This window comes from Phalacrocorax aristotelis, chromosome 2 (assembly GCF_949628215.1).
Source record: "Phalacrocorax aristotelis chromosome 2, bGulAri2.1, whole genome shotgun sequence".
In the NCBI taxonomy this organism is placed as follows: domain Eukaryota; kingdom Metazoa; phylum Chordata; class Aves; order Suliformes; family Phalacrocoracidae; genus Phalacrocorax; species Phalacrocorax aristotelis.
Genome location: NC_134277.1, coordinates 38,949,876 through 38,966,384, shown reverse-complemented (window position 1 = coordinate 38,966,384; position 16,509 = coordinate 38,949,876). Strand labels below are relative to the sequence as shown.

Here is a 16,509-nt window from a genome sequence, read left to right as displayed (position 1 = left end):
TGATCAAAGATTGTCTGTTATACATATTAATTGCATGCTAGATTATTACTGTAGAAATCATTACTCAAGACTGGAGGCTGAAGATGATCATGCTGTGTGTAATCCTTAGAGGGGGGGAAAGACGTGTTAGAAAAAAATAGCTTCTTACCGCTAATAATCTTAGACTGATTCCTTTGGCTTTAGGTTTTAATGTAGACAGAGCATTTTTTTTCATGGCAAACAACTTTCAGTCCACAAGTCCATTCTGTTCATCCTGCCTACTTTGATATGCCTGACCAAATATTCCTCCAGAATGATGTTGCAGACTACTTCCTGCAAGGAGGATGTTACAATACAAATGCTAAACATGGAGACACATCTCATAAATATCACAGACAGCTCCAGTTTTCTCTAAAGAAAATTCTGTGGACTTTGGCCCTTGAAGAACTTAATGTGACCTCAGTAGTAAAATGCAAGGCCCGTTCCTTTGGCTTGTACAAGCCAGTGATCTAATGATGGATCAAGCTCTCTTCCATGCTGTCTGGGAAAACATTGCTTGTTTTTAAGTCCTAGAGCAAGAGAAAAGTAAATCTATTTGAAAGATAACAAATGATTTCTTTCTTCCTTGCAGTTTAAATTACTTCTCTGCAGCATTCCTCTATTTTTGACTTGTCAGAATACATTCACAGACCTCTGATTACAGTAGACCATTTAAAATAGCAGAAACATCAGTTTTAAGCAAAAACAATGTCTGTGTTTTATTTCCTGTGACTGTTTATCAAAGCATTCCACTGAATCTTTTAAAATATTTTTTTGTTTTTTCTTTCTACCAGCAGTCTCAGTCCTGGGGTCAGCTGCAGGGGAGGCAGCAAGGGAGAGGGGGAAGCCTTCTAATTGCTTTGTCCGGCTGCCATTGTTACTCTATGTACTTAAAGTACTGGAGATTGTTCTTAGGTGAGATGGTAGAGTGGTTTGATGTTGTTACTATGTACAAACATGACCTGTGTTTCTTTACTGTAACAGTACAGCCTGTCTACTGGTGCTTTCCACTGATTCTAGCACTTGGGTTCTTGACTCTTTGAAGCCTGCAACTATCAAGAGATGTTTTCCCAGACTTTTGCAGTATAAGGATGTAAAGGTTCAAACATGACCATTAAATGTTTTTTAAAAAAATTTCCCGCTTATACTCAAGACAGACTTTTCTTAAATAATGTGTCCTGTCTGTATATTGAAATCTTGTGTTACTTCAGTCACAACATTAAATAAAATGCTTGCAATTGTTTTGCCTTTTTCTCTTTCTGCTCTCTGCAGTGCACGTATATTGAGATTGAGCAGGTGCCAAAGACTCATGCTATTGTGCTGAGCAGGCCCTCCTGGCTTTGGGGGGCAGAAATGGGAGCTAACGAGCATGGAGTCTGTGTAGCTAACGAAGCCGTTGTGACCAGAGAGCCAGCTTCTGAATCTGAAGCCTTGCTTGGAATGGATCTTGTCAGGTGGGTGGCTTGCTGAGCTGTGACCAGCCTTTTAAACACTGGAGGTTTAGATGATGATGATGATGATGATGAGACTAGGTAACAGCTTTGTGGTGCTGGCACTAGGAGGAGATTTTAAAACAATGTAAGCAGGGCGCCCATCTAGGCAGAGCTCTGGACACAGCTGAGTAAACACTTAAAACACTTGGAATCTAAATTTGGCTGTGAAATATGTACCAGTCAAATGTAGGTTCACTAAACACACCTTGTCTACCTACCCCACAGTCTAGCAGTGGCTATTCTGACAGGAGAAGAGAAACGATTGCATTGCTAGTAAGGAACTGCTGACTAATTTGTAACATCAGATTGCTGGTGTGCCTTTCTTTTCCCCCACTTTACACCAGCCTACTCTGACCTAAAAAGCTTATCCTGGGCTTATAGCCAACTGTAGGCATAAACAAACTACTATGCCTCACTTCAGCCCATGCATTCTAATGCAAACCATTGCCCTTATTTGAATGCTGGTAAACTCCTGTAAGTCTGTTCATTGAAGGCTGTCTGCCTAAAACGCTTGTGCTGCGCTGTAAGTCTCAACCTGCAAGCTGGTTCTTGTAGTGAAGAGAATTTAAAGGAGAGTTAGGTGAGGGAAGAAAGCTGAGAGAACAAGAGAAAATGGGGCAAAGTTACTGTAAAGAGGAAGGGAGCAAATGGACTCAGTTTAAAGATGGAGCAGGAAAACAACTGCCTATCTAAGTGAATCAATGTCAGACCCAGTGGTCCTGCTAGAATTTGCCCTAGGATACTTACTGAACGGGCTGAACCAATTTCAGGTGAATTCTCGTTTTTCTTGAGAACAGTGAAAGATGGGAGAGGTTCTGGATGACTGGAAAAGGTTAATTTTGTGGCTATACTTAATAGAGTTAAAAAGAATTGTGCTTATAGACCAACTTAACCTCAGTTCCTTAAAGGGAAAAAACCTACTTAAATATCAGGAGATAAAAAATGTGCAATAATGGCTGTTAGTCAAGAAAAATGCTGTCAAACCATTCTACTTTACTCCTGTAATGAGTTAACAAATTATATGGATAGAGGATAGGAGATAGATACCTTGACTTCTAAGAGGGCATTAAAAACTTACAAGGTATTCTCATAAGCAAGTTGGGAAGCATAGTTGGAAGAAATTGTTGTTAGGTGTATAGCTGACTGAAAGTGTAATTGTAAATATTCTCTGTAATGATGTCTCTGCAGAAATACAGTATCTGTTTCCAGCTACCATAAGTCAAGAGGAGTATGAGCCAGTTAGAGAGAATGCAGTGGAAATGGGAAATATGATCAGAGACCTATAGAACCTGACCAGTGAGAAAGTCATGAGGGAGTTGGGGTTATGGTTCTCTTCTGTATTTTCTCTAAACTCTGTATTACTGAAGGAGCCTGTGGAGAAGCTGTACCTAGGAGGACTGGGGAGTTTAGTTGTATCAAGGGAGACTGAACAGATTGGGGGTGGGGTGGGGGTGGGTTTCTAAGAAAATGTAGGAGAAGCTTTTGTCAAGAAGAGGGAGGTATTAGATGACTTTTCAAGCTCCACCTTTATTTTTTCCCCTCCTACTACCATCCTTTGAAACTTTAACAAGCCATTGGTTTAGATGCAGAGTTCTGCTTATTTTGGTCACAGTTATTGCAGTCTCAAAATACTGATTTATCCACACTAGCAAATCAGGAGATATGAAAATAAGGAGAAACTGGACATAAACTACCAGTGATCATAACCTGTAGATATTACCTTCCCTCTCTCTTATCTGCCGAAGGAATTGTCTGTAGCCTGAAGGCAGAGAGTGCTTCAGGCAAGGAGAACTAGAGATATATTGCAGACTACCATCTGTCTCTGTTCCAGCCAGAGTGATTCTTTCTCTTACTGTGAAGACTTGGCCAGTTGTGTTAAGCTTATCTGTTTTGGGCCACCTCATAGAATAGAGAGCTGTGCAGTAGAAAGTCAATCATATAGGCTGCTGGGAAGCAGCTGGCACCGGCTCTGCCTCTTTTTACCCATCTGCAGAACAGACTAATTCTATTGCTCAGGTTTCATAGGAATAAAAATAAAATGAGGAGTGTTAAACCTAATTAAGAAATGCACATTTCTGCTGGCTAAACTTTTCTCACACCTATGTATATGTTGGACTTCTGCAGCTGTGTCATCTTAGCTGAAGGATGAAGTCTGATGAAGACGCATGTGTATATGACTAGCTGCTTGCAAAAGAACCTAAAAGCTTTATACTCTGAAACATGTTCTTCAGAGCAGGTGTAAGAGTTGTCAGCCCAGGAATGTTATCTTGGTAGTAGAAGCAAATTTTCCTTGAATGCTCAAGGTCTCCTAAGGGCTTGCTTCTACATTGTTGTAAAGTGATTATTCTTCTTCTGTAGAGGAGACTTCCTCTCTCTTTGAACTCATCTGGAATTGTCACTTTTCCGTTAGGATTTAAAATCCAGCTGACACGGGCAAAGGCTGTAGATGGGTGTTGTGAGAGCACATGGTGTTAAATGGCTGGAGGCATCTTTCAGCAGGGTAGTATAATTCTGACATCAGCACATTTTGTTGTTGAAATAGTAAATTGAAAATCCACCCTGCAACCTCACAGAGCATTTTTTTCAATAAAGACCACGATGAGCATCAGTAAAGATGTATTTCATAAAGTTCTTAGCTTGTGTACTAACGGGCTGCTGGCTTAATGACTGAAAACTGTGTTACCTAGTATACTGCAGTATATGAGGATTAAGACAGATGGGTAGCTTGGTAAGTGTACCACAGCATGTCAGAACATATGAGTGATTCTTAAGAAATGAATAAAGTTTGTGTGATTGACTTTAGGGGTAGAAGTTGGTTCTACTCCACGAAGGCTTGTCCCTATCGCAGTTTATATGAATGGAGAACATGAACCTAGTCCCAACAGACAGAAAAATTTGGAGAAAAGTTTCCAGCCCAAATTCCTAAGAAACACTTCATTTCTGTTTTAGGGATTTATTCAAAAGCTGTTATTTGAAAGCTGCACCAGTATTGCTGCATTGGTTAGCTTATCAGATTTTCTTCAGATATCCTTCCTAGTGTGGCTGCAGGGGTTTGGGGTTTTTTGTGTTTTGTTTTGGTTTTTTTTGAGGCACGGTTGCCTTTATAAAGCACCTGTTTACTTAGGGAAGTACATTCATCTGAAGAGATGGCGTACTGTTGTGCTTATGCTGATACAGTTAGAACAAGACAACTTTATCATATAGAAGGTATGTATGAAGAAACCCGTAAAATATACCCTTATTTCTGCGTTGTTGTCTTAATTTTTAATCCCTATGTGCTATTCCTCGGTCTTTTCATCGCTGGTGCAATCAATTTTTCAGAGCCACACAGAGATGCCAATCTTGGCAGGGAGTCAAGAACGCTATTTAAAATGGAATTAATTTGTTTACCAATTTCTTTCCTTAGAGACATCAAAACCGAATAAAGTAGAATGTCATCGTCATCATGTACGTTAGTTACTTCATTTGGAAGGTCTGCATCTGTAACTGATACGTGCAGTTGAAAAGCTTAAGATAATGTTGTTTGACAAGGTTATAATATGCTGTGATAGTGTATTAGAGGTACTGAGGCAGTGGATTGTACTAAGTCACTGAAATTTTCTTAATGAATAATGCAAGCTCTCATCTAGGGGTGAAATTACTTAAAACTTCTCTTCCAGCTCGAAGGGTACCCTGAAATGTGTTAGTGGGAGGGTTATGCTGCAGTTACCCAGGATGTTGGTGCCAAGATAATGACAAGACCTACAGTTTTGTGGAGATGAGCAGTATGGTTGTTGTTTAAGGTGGGTTTTTTGTTTTCTTTGTTTTTTACTGCCCCTTGTGGCTGACAGATAGGAGCATCCAAATAAAGGCAGAACCCAGGCCTTTGTTAAATGGAATTAAATGTACCATTGGAGCTATTTCCAAAAATATGATCTCAAAGATGTTTCTTCAGCTTGAATCTCTGCAGTAGTTTTGACAGAGAAAGATAGACTATAACCATCTCAGAAGGAAAATTTCAGGGAGACATTATTAAGTTTTAGTGTGATGTTATCTCTTGGCAGGTTTTGATCTAATTATAACCTAATGCTTTTGGTCATAAATTGGAGAGAAGGGAGCAGATTTTCACTGAATCTAGTGACTATATGGTCACCAAGGTAGTTGTCAGCCCATTCGTTTACCTGTAGTGCTGACAGCTCTTGGAGTTGTTCTTAGGGAATAAGACATGCTTTTGGACTGGCTTTTAAATTATGTCTATAGTATGTGCTAAGAGTGGCATCTCTCCATTGCTCTGAAAAACCATTTGTGCCAGTGATGAAAAGAACAAAGGAGTAATGTAAATACACAGGGACTAAAACCAGAGATGATAATGCAAAGCAAGTTTCAGCTAATAAGAGGAACAAGACAAAAGGGAAAGACTCTACAAATGCAAAGTAGGAAGATGGTGGGGAAGAAATTGTCATGGAAAGTTAGGATCTAAAATGCTAGTTGGCTCATTTGTCACTAAGTGATGAACAGGTGCTGAGAGATGAAAACACTGCTTTCAATTATTCAGCCTAAAACAAGGCTAATAGCGGCCAACTACTTAACAAAGCAGGCCCAGTGCAGAGATCAGGTAGAAAAGTATTTAGATCAACAAATTTGTATTAAAATTATCAGGACCTATTTGTGTACTGTAGTTTTTAGGAAAGAAACAGAGTAGTGTTCTCTTGTCATGGGATTTCCAGGGAAATGGAAAGGGCTAGTGTAGTACTTAAATTTAAAAAGGTGAATTTCTTGGAACTATCTATCAGTAAAAATGACTTTGTCCCTAGAGCTATTAGAGAAAGATAAACACAGAGGAAAATTTTAAGGTGACATAACAAACAGAGAGAAATTTTGTTATGATCCAGAAAGCTCTCCCAAAGAATGGAGGCGTGGATATGATGTTGTTTGAAATACTGCATTTCTTCATTACCAGTAGTTGCATTTTGGAGCCAGTGGAATTGTTTGCAAGTCTGATTTGGACTCTTCTGGTTACTGCTTTCGTTGTTGACTTGGTTAGGGCTGTAAATTACCTCAAGGGTAATTTCATTCCCTTTATTCAAGGCATGATACAGTCATTCCCTATAGTTTTGTAAAGCCTATTCTTGTGCTTCAGTTTACTTTTCCCTAAAATACCCTTGCTCTGCTCAAACTTTCTTGTAAAATCATGTTCTTTCAGCATACGGTTACTCTTAGTTCAAACAAAAGCTGTATCTGGTCTTTGTTAAATGTTTTTTGGGGGAAGTCTCTGCAGGAACACTGAAGCGTGACTGTGCACAAATGCTTCTGTCTACAGTGTGCAATATGCATCAAAGGATAACATACATCTAGATTTCATGGCCAATTAAATATTGGAGCATTGGGAAAGAGAGGTTATAGAGAGATTGTAACACTGAATACTCCTTCCCTTTTTTTGATTTCTGGTAATGTTCATTTGCAATTTCCCACTCTTCTGTACAGAGAAGTAAACTGGCATACAGCTGTTACTTTAAAAAGGTGTTTGCAAATTGTCCTTCAAATTTATTGTGCCTGAGGGGGGATAGATAGAGGATTGCATGTTTACAGTGCAGCTGAGGCCATTGGTTGGTAATTGGACTCTTTTTAAAAACTAAAACCCAGCTATGAGAGGCTTGAGAGTAAAGAACCAGTGTAGAAAACAAAGGCTTGAAACAAATTAATTTAATATCTCATCCTGTAATTCTAGTAACTAATTAAAGCAAGAATTCTTACACTAGGCATACCTAACACATCGGTATTTTAAAACCAGATCAGTGCTGATGTTTACAATGAATAACTTATGAAGACCTCACTGTTACGTGTCTGAATCTGTTTTACCCTTTTCTTACAGACTTGGCCTAGAAAGAGGTGCAACAGCTAAAGAAGCATTGGATGTAATAGTTGCTCTGTTGGAAGAGCACGGACAAGGTGGAAATTATTATGAAGATGGGAGTTCGTGCCGTAGTTTCCAAAGTGCATTTTTGATTGTGGACAGAAGCGAAGCCTGGATACTGGAGACTTCTGGAAAGTACTGGGCAGCAGAAAAAATCACAGGTCAGTTTATCTCTCATAGCAAACCTCTCATTATAAATAGCTGTTAAGACTTGTCTTGGAAGAATTGGTCTTAAAGTTACTGAGTTTAAACAAGTGACTAATCTATGCAAGTGTTTAAGTCATCAATTTTAACCTTTTTCTGTATTTGTACTACTCTTATTTCTTTTAAATGTCGATTTGCACTGGGTGATAAAACTCAGCATTTTCTGTGAGGCTGGAGATTGTTACCTGTATACATAAGCACGTGATAATCATCATACTTAAATTTTTATCTTTCATAAGAGTTGGATTTTCCCAGATTGATTTGCTATTTGGAGTATGTCAAGTGTCTTTGCGATGGAGTTAATGCTCAAATTGTTACTTACAAAACTGAAACATTAAGAGGGAAGGATAAGCATTGATAGCTTTGAGTAAAGGGCTTGTGTTAGGTGGTAAATTGAATGGGCTGCTTCTGGTTGCTTTACTGCAATAGATATAGTCCCTTCATATCCACATTTCTTAGGTGATACTGCAAACCAATACCTTTCTGCTCTTTAAACTTGTGGGTGGTTTCTCTTTTTGCACGTGTGAAGCCAGAGCTGTCGAACTAACTTCTGGATGTACTCACATTTGACTGAATTAAAAACTCAGATAATCTAAGGGGATTTTTGTCATCCATGCTTTGAGCTATGACAGATCCATTCAATTCTCTTTTCATTTCCACTTCCTTGAGAGGTAGGAGATAGCAGATATGGGGAAGTAGGATGTTTAACTTTGTTGAAAATTACAAAACAAAGATGTAACACCAGGCTGTGTAATGTTGTCTGGTGGCCTGTTGTCAGTTCGTGCCATCAAATATGAATCAGCTTACCTTAGCAGCGATGGTGTTTTCCAAAGCAAAGCTTGCACTTTAAGGATACCTACAAGATGGAGGAGGTCGTCTGGCATAAACAGATACCAAACATAGAGGAAGGAAGACTGATAATGCTGTGCTGATAAAATCCAAATTCTGGAAGAGTTGGCCCCTGAGGTTCCTAGGATTATGCAGTGACAGCCTGCTGCCTTCTGTTGACCTACCTTGCTGATATTTGAAGAATGGTGTATTTTACTTAGCCTTTTCGCTATCTCAGCAACACATAACCTTCGTGTCCTTCTTCCCAGCAAATGAACTGTTGCCTTCATCTGCTGCTTGCAGCTTTTTGAAATTACACTGCAGCTGTTTTCTGATATTTACCGGCACATTTCTCTTCAGGAGGTCCCTGTGAGCTGCAGATAGAGTAGATTCCATCTCCTGCAGCCTGCAGACGCTGCCAGGAGGAAAGGCTGCTGGCTATGTAAGAACCCTATATTTCAAACTTTGTTCAGGGGGTTCTATCTTTTGCAACCATAAGGGTGCCTCTTAAGCTTTCAAATGAATGCACAAATGCTGCTAAAACAGGGAAAAAGTGTCATTCCCCAGTGCGAGGGTGTTTTTTTTCCCTGACTGTCCTCAGAGTGGTTCTGTTTACAGAACTGCAGCAGTAATATTGAAAGCTTATACCGAATGTTTATCAAGCAACTCTTTGACAGCAATTTAAAGATAAACACCATAAAAACCTATTCTTGTTCTTCAGTATGAGAGGAAAAATTTTATTTGCTTGATAAATTTTCATTTTTTGAGGGGGATCAAAACCATTAAATACTATTTCACACGAGTTACTAAATGTAATATTTCAGAGCTCTTAAGGAGTGGCTTGCCTAGCTTGATACGAACATAAATATTCCTATCACTCAAGTCAAGAAAATTCCCTGAAAGGTCTGCTGTTTGAAAGTCTGAATCAGAATGAACGGTCAGTGACCTAATGTAAGTCAGAACTGAATGACAGGGACTTTTTGGCAGACTGATGCACAGAACTTCCTACTCTAAGTTGTTACTCATTATTTAGATTGCATGCATGAGGCATTACAAAAGCAAGCTTACTTTTGTGGAAGGCAATATTAATAACTCACAAATACTGCTTTGATTTCTGTTTAAGAAAAAGTTTGTGCCAAATTAATAAACCTGGGTTTATTTTAGTTTTACTTTATCAGCTCTTCCCCTGGCTTCCAACGCATTTCCTTTATTCTCTCTGAGGAGTATCTGCAGCAGCCACTGTTAGTCATCCTGTAGATACATCGATATAAGCACTGCGGTATTTTTGAGAAAAACAAATTAAAAAACCCTTTAATATTCTTTGAAGGTTACTTACACTTCCCTTTTACTTCATGCCATTTTAAAATTTAAGATTAAAAATGAAGTTTAATTTAAGCCCATCCTGCTGCTTAAAATAAAATCGTTTTGCAATTGGTAAGCTTTTAAAAACATTTTCCAAATCAAATTTTCAATTTTGAGGGCAAAGAAGGTTCATTAATTTAGCAAACTGCATTTAGTTTGTATTTTGAAATCAAGTCAGACCTCAAGCATTGTTGTGGCAGTGGCATACACCGTAGGAGAAAAGATTAGGCAGGTGCCTTTGGCATTTGGAGACCCCTTTTATTTCATGGTGAGAATGTATGAGGTATGGATTGTGAAACTGGTGTTCTGACTAAATAGCACTATTAATCACAAGGCACTGTAAATACCTAAGTAGGCACAGAGAATTTTGCTCTGCAGCCTGCAGTGACTGGTAATTCTGTGTATGTATAGTTAGGTAGTCATGCCAAATGTACATCCTAACCAGTGGTTTAATTTGTTTCCTAATTGAAATTACATTGTCCTTCCAGCTTCCCCCAGAAAAACTGTTTTAATGCTCTTTTTTAATATGTGGCTCTTTCTACAGAGGGAGTGAAATGCATTTGCAATCAGCTTTCATTAACTACAAAAATTGATGCTGAGCATCCTGAACTAAGGAATTACGTGAGAAGTCAAGGCTGGTGGAATGGAGATTCAGACTTCAATTTTTCTGAAGTGCTCTCTCTTGCTGCTGACCATTTACCCTGCTGTTCTGGCAGGGAGAGCCTAGAAAAGCAAGGTGGTAAGTGCTGAACTAATCTTCCTGTGTGTGCAGTGGGATTTTTAGTCACTACTGCCTCCTTTCTGGAGAGGAATACGGATACATATTCCTCTGGAGAGGAATCCTGTGGTTTCTGGCATTCTATCCAGAGCTATGTGTGACTGAGAAGAATACCTGTACATGTAAATCATGTAGAAAGGAAGACCAGAACTTAAGACCATCCCTAAACTTGCCACAATTTAAGATGAAGACCTTAACATCCCCCTCAAGTTTGAGGTTCTAAAACAGTATTGCAATTATAACTTTCTTTGCTGTTGTCCTGTGCATGATGTGCAACGACATTTGTGCTTTGGTGTATTTATAGTGGCCCTACTGTATATGTAAAATTCTACTATTTAAAAAAAAAAAACCCACCTGTATGAAAGCTTGAGGTCAAGTAATTTTGAGAGGTTTTGTGGTTTACTTAGGCTTTGGGGGAAGGAATTAAGATCATAGTTTAAGGAAGAGCGGTGCTAGTCAGTTGCAAACTGAAGCCCCTCTTTCAGTGTCAAGCAGAACAAAGTTACCACAACGGACAATGTGCCAATTGCCTTCAGCCAAAGGAAGGGTTTATCTCCAGACCAAAATTTATTAATGACTTATGTTCACTGCAGCTGGCCAAAATCGCTCTGAAATGACCAGGCTGCAGCTGTGCATGGCTGACATGTATCTGCTCTTGTATGTGTGAAAAATGGTACAAAGTACCTTTTTATAAAAAGCCCCTTACTATAAATGTGACTTTACTAGATTGTTAGCATTTTCAGATGTTGGCAAATGTCAGGAAGACTGTAGGAGTGAGATATTTATTGCTATGCAGAGTTCCTGCTAAGGCCATGGAATTACATGGAGCGTGGTTTGGATCTGAGAGGCAGATACAGTAATTCTGAAGGACCATAGGTGAAAGGTCATAATAAACCTGGGTTATAGCACTAAAAAGCCTCAGGGGTCCTACAGAGAGATGGCTATGGCTGCACATCTTGCAGACTGCTGGATCATTTCATGTCTCCTGGTGTATTGAGGCACCTGTACATGGAAGGGTGAGTCAGCACAGGGTTTGAGAAGTTGCTGGGGAGGAAGCTCTACCTGCCAAGGGGGTAATGCAAGAAAACATGGAGGTGCCGTGGGGAGAAAGCTGTGATAAGATACAGGCAGGCAACGGAATGAGAACAGGGGATTTGTGTAGATAGTGGTTTGGAAAAAAATCTCAGTGTCTAAGTACACTGCTGTAACACCTTGTGAATGCGAGATGATGTTTCAAAATTTTGGAAATAGATGAGAAGTGGGAGATGCCATTCTGCCCGGGCTGGGGTAGAAGTAGCTTCTTAGAGGAAGATGGGTATTTTATGGAAGTAGTCTGTTCATAGTGTTTGTTAAAGCAGTATTACAGACATGATGGCCTTCTTCCTGAAGAATGCCTTTTAAATGTCATGTCTCCCTACCTAGGAGATTTAATGTAATGTTTTAATGTAAGCCTAATTAATGCTTCTTACTGTTCTCCTTTACTAGCTGGGCAAGTTAATTCTGGGTTTACATTGTTTAAATAGAAACTATTAACTGGGATCTGTGACATGCCCATGTCGAGTGTCACTGGCCATATTAGGCCAAAGCCCATTCAGGCTAAAATCTTTACCTGGGGTCCAAGCCATTGAACACTCAGGATATTTTTTTTTTTTTTTTAAACCCCTTCATCTAGGTGACGTTTCTGCACAAGCTATGATTAATGTCCTGCGTGATAAGGATAGTGGTGTCTGTGTGGACTCTGAATCTTTCCTTACTACAGCTAGTATAGTGTCTGTTCTGCCTCAGGACCCTAGTTTTCCTTGTGTTCATTACTTCACTGGCACGCCAGATCCTTCAAGGTAAGCCACAGCACTGCATAGCAGACAATGTGTTGAAAGATATTAAACAAACCCTGCTACCTGAATTGGAACATGTTTCAAGGGCATGTTCTAAGCAGAAATGCAATCAGTAGTTGTTGGTGTGCAACCTGATACTCCTGTGTTACTGAACTGCATCTTGCTGCAATTCTAAATGGATGCCATTGGGCTGAAAGGCTTGATCTGGAACTTTGCCTAAATTCAGAGCTGCTAGAGTAAATGCAGTTTAGGGAGAACCCAGCAACTACTACTCAGGCATAGTTGCTTTCCAGTGGGTTCTTATTAAGATGATGAGGTTGAGACCATATTAGTTGCTTCTCTTGAACAGGTGGGTATACAACTGAAACAAATGAAGTGTCTAACTAGCAGAGAGGGGGCGTGTACTGTCGGTAGCTTTGTATGACTTCAAAATGTTAACAGCAAAACATCAGCAATTCCCAGGTATCCCAAGCATGTGTGTTTTTATTGGAGGGACAATTTCTTGTTGGTTTAAATAACATCTTCTCTAGTTGAAAGCAGCAGAGGAGATAAGGGAAGTCATGGGCCAAATCATGAAAGAACTAACAAATTATCTTATGTTTTAAACAGAATCCACCTGGGATTCACAGAAATTAAACTAAACCACTTGCAGTTATTCAGGAGATCTGCCACTTGCATTGAGGTAAAGAGGTTATGGAGAGAAGAAGATGGTGTCCTTGAACAGCTGACAGACTTTCCTATGAGAAGAGTAGCGTTAGTTTCTTAGGTAGAACCTAAGTAAGCATTAGGTTCTACTGAGGGCTACAGAAGTCATCCATGTCAAAGGGACTTTCTACCTGCCTTGCATTATGCAACTCAGACCTTCTGGGTTAAGTATGAAGTTTGAACTTGCTTACCAGAACTTTTCTTTGACTTGATGCAAATCCTTTGAGATAAAAAGGAGCAAGGCTTTAAAATGTTTTGGTGGGATTTCTTTTCTTTTAAAAGGTGGAGAGCCTAGCTGTAAAAAACCCTTTAGTGGCCTTTCTTGCTTTATTTTACACTCTAATGCATTAAAAAAGCATTAAGTGCAGCTAGTGAGTCACATAAACTCTTAGTCAGCAAGCTTCATGACAGTGATGGAAAGGGTAGCAGCATTGAACCTGCTGACTGTATGCAGGCAGTGATTATTAATCACGTTTTGCAGAAGTCTTGCACTTCTGGCAGCTTCTTTACCGCAGAACGCAGGGTGATGTTTTGTTGTGTATCTAAAGGGAAGGAAGGCAGTTTCTCCATGCACTTGCCAATGCCTACTCTCAGATTCTCAGTAATTAAGATCCTGGATTGCTGGGGTTTTGTCTGTCTGTCTCTGTGGAGTTTAGATCCAAACACAGTTTGAAGTTGTTTGAGAAGCATCACAATATTGGTAGCTATGTCTTTTTTTTTTTTTTTTCCCCCCACCTTGAGATAAAATTTTGAAGTCCTGCTGGTTATGTTCCAAATCTTCTTATATTGAGTAAGGTATGTAATCTTCCCTGCTCCATACCAGTGTGTATTTGTGATTTTAATGAAAATTAAATCTGGGAGGATGAGGAGGAGGATAGATGGCAGTCTGAACAGAGGAGAAAAACTGATGTGAGGCCGAATGCTGAGATTTGTTAAAAAAACTTGGGAGAGGAAAATACAGTGCTACTTTTCTAAAGAAGTGGCAGAACTGGCATGAAGGAGACCAAAGAAGCCAGTATGTAAAAAGGGGTAATAAAGTTTTACAGTAATTGGCAAACCTAATTCTTTTAAAACACAAAGATGTATTTTAATTGTGACCAGTACCAACTCTCTAACCTAGTCTGTGTCTAGTGCACATGAATTACCTATGCTGTTCTGTATCTGTCATTTTAAAATAGCCTGGTGAACGTTTGAATAACATACTAAAACAATCTCTCTTATTTACTGCAAGCAATAATTCTCATTTCTTTCAGGTCCATATTTAAACCCTTTATTTTTGTTGATGATGTAAAATTAGTACCAAAAGTACAGTCTCCTTCTTTTGGCAATGATGATCCTGCTAAAAAGATACCTCGATTCCAGGAGAAACCTGATCGCAGGCATGAATTGTACAAGGCACATGAATGGGCCCGATCTCTCCTTGAGAATGATCAGGTAAGGGCTGTGGGACCTGGAATTCAAGAAGTAAATGTAGATTCCTAACTCTATAACTTCAGAGTCACTCACTGAAAAACAAGGATACAGCCTGTTCTGGCTAAACATTCCTCCATGCTATCAGAATTTAAAAAAACCAAACAACAACAACAACAAAACAAACAAACAACCCAAAAACAAAACAAAACAAACAAACGAAAACCACAAAAAACCCCCACCAAACATTCTCTGAATATTCTTAGAATCCTTGCAAGTTTAGTTTGAATAATGACGCCCTCTGAAGGACAAACTGTTCTGCATAGTTTGTTGGTGTTTTTTTTTTAATTCTTAGAGTGTTGCTCTGCTCCATTATTTTTACAAAGTGAAGAGTCAAACTGACGAGCTGGTTAGCTTGTTCAATCCCCCATTGTCTGTCTACCTTTTTAATTGATCATTGAACTCTGGATGCTAGTACAACATGGTATCAGAATTATATGATAGGATGATGGCAGGAATGTTGTAATTATATGCTGGATTAAGAACTACATAGTTTGAGTTTTTTTTTTCCTTGAAGGAATAATTTGCATGTGATGGTTTTGCAAGTCTCAATTCAATGCATTTCTGTTAATTTGTACGAATTAACTGAAAAACGCCATGGAAGAAGAAAGGACGCTTGCTAATGCCATGCAGCAAGTACCTGAGAGCTGAAAACCTTCCACTGTAAAAACCTAAAGCGTTGAAAATCTTTTACAGGAATAAATAAAGGCAGGAACAGGATTTTTCTGTACAGCTGTTCCAACTGATTTAGATACAACTTTTGCTGTCATAGTGCAAGTAGCTCAATAACTGTTCTTTGACATTTGTGATTACAACTACAGCAGTAAACTGGATAAGTGGATATAAGGAAGTAAAACAGAGGGAGACATCGCCAGGGCATGCCAGTCAAGCTGGTATTGGTATTTCGGGCAATTTGTGGAAGACCCACATAGTCATGTTGAACTTCCACAGAGGACTTGCTTTTCTGCAATTTCCTCTGTGTGTATTTGGGTAAGTAAGAGTCTAACCGAGATCGTAACAGCATTCAGACTTGTGCATTAGTGATTAAGGAAACCACAGTAACCTTTGCTAGTACAAACTTTATTTAAGTGCAGTCTTGGCTAGATGTGTATTTTAATCCCTTGGAAGGGTTTAGTTTCAAATCTGTGGCCTCTGTGGTAACACTGACTCAAAGTGCAGCTGGCTCCCATAGCATTACGTGAGATGCTGATTTAGGGAAGACCTAGAACAGGTATGTTAGCATCTTGTTAATTCTTCCCTATTAAAGTCCCCCAGTGTAACACCAAAAGTTGTGGTAGAAAAGGAAACGCAGCTTTTTGGTCAGGCTTCATGCTATAAAAACTGCCTGCCTGAGAGCCTAAACCTTAGCTTAGGTGCTGTACTCTTTCTGCACAAAGGCTGGCATAAATCCTGGAAAACTCAGAGCCATCACTCATTCTAAATGATCCCCCCCCCCCCCTTTTTTTTTTCCCTTCTGGAATTCAAAACAAACAGCACTTCACCATTTAAAAAAAACCCAAACCTCATTTAAAAATAGGAGACTTTAAAGAACATCTGGATAAAACAGAATGATACCTTCTTCAGGAGAGAATTTCCTGCCCAGAAACATGAAGAAAAGTCAGAATGACATGCAGAGCCTTCTATGGGATTTGGGGTCATAATGCTGTACATTACACAGCAGTTCAGATCTAATTATCATCTTGCAGGTGATGATCTGAGGGATAAACATGCATATACCATGATCTGTACAATCCTTGGGGTTTCTGGTCTTCTCATATAGTTCTGTTTGCAGGTTTGCAGGCTTAAGAAGTCGCTTTACCTCTTTCTCATAGAGGTATATGTGTACTCTTTCTCACTGTGTACAAATGCTATACCATTTTCCTCTATCCATCTTTCACTCCATCTTCCTTCTCTGCTTTAAAC

The 16,509-nt window shown here is 39.3% G+C and overlaps 1 protein-coding gene across 4 annotated transcripts in view; it reads left to right on the top strand.

Moving 5' to 3' along the window:
* SCRN1 (secernin 1) overlaps positions 1-16,509 on the top strand; it is a 38,386-nt gene that overhangs the window by 21,142 nt on the left and 735 nt on the right. For 2 of the 4 annotated variants that reach the window (XM_075083150.1, XM_075083148.1), the window contains 5 exons: positions 1,291-1,472; positions 7,363-7,565; positions 10,343-10,537; positions 12,249-12,414; positions 14,370-14,550. In XM_075083150.1, coding sequence (XP_074939251.1) covers positions 1,291-1,472; positions 7,363-7,565; positions 10,343-10,537; positions 12,249-12,414; positions 14,370-14,550 — 927 coding nt within the window. The remainder of the gene's footprint in view (positions 1-1,290; positions 1,473-7,362; positions 7,566-10,342; positions 10,538-12,248; positions 12,415-14,369; positions 14,551-16,509) is intronic. The other 2 variants (XM_075083152.1, XM_075083151.1) reach the window with 1 other exon arrangement.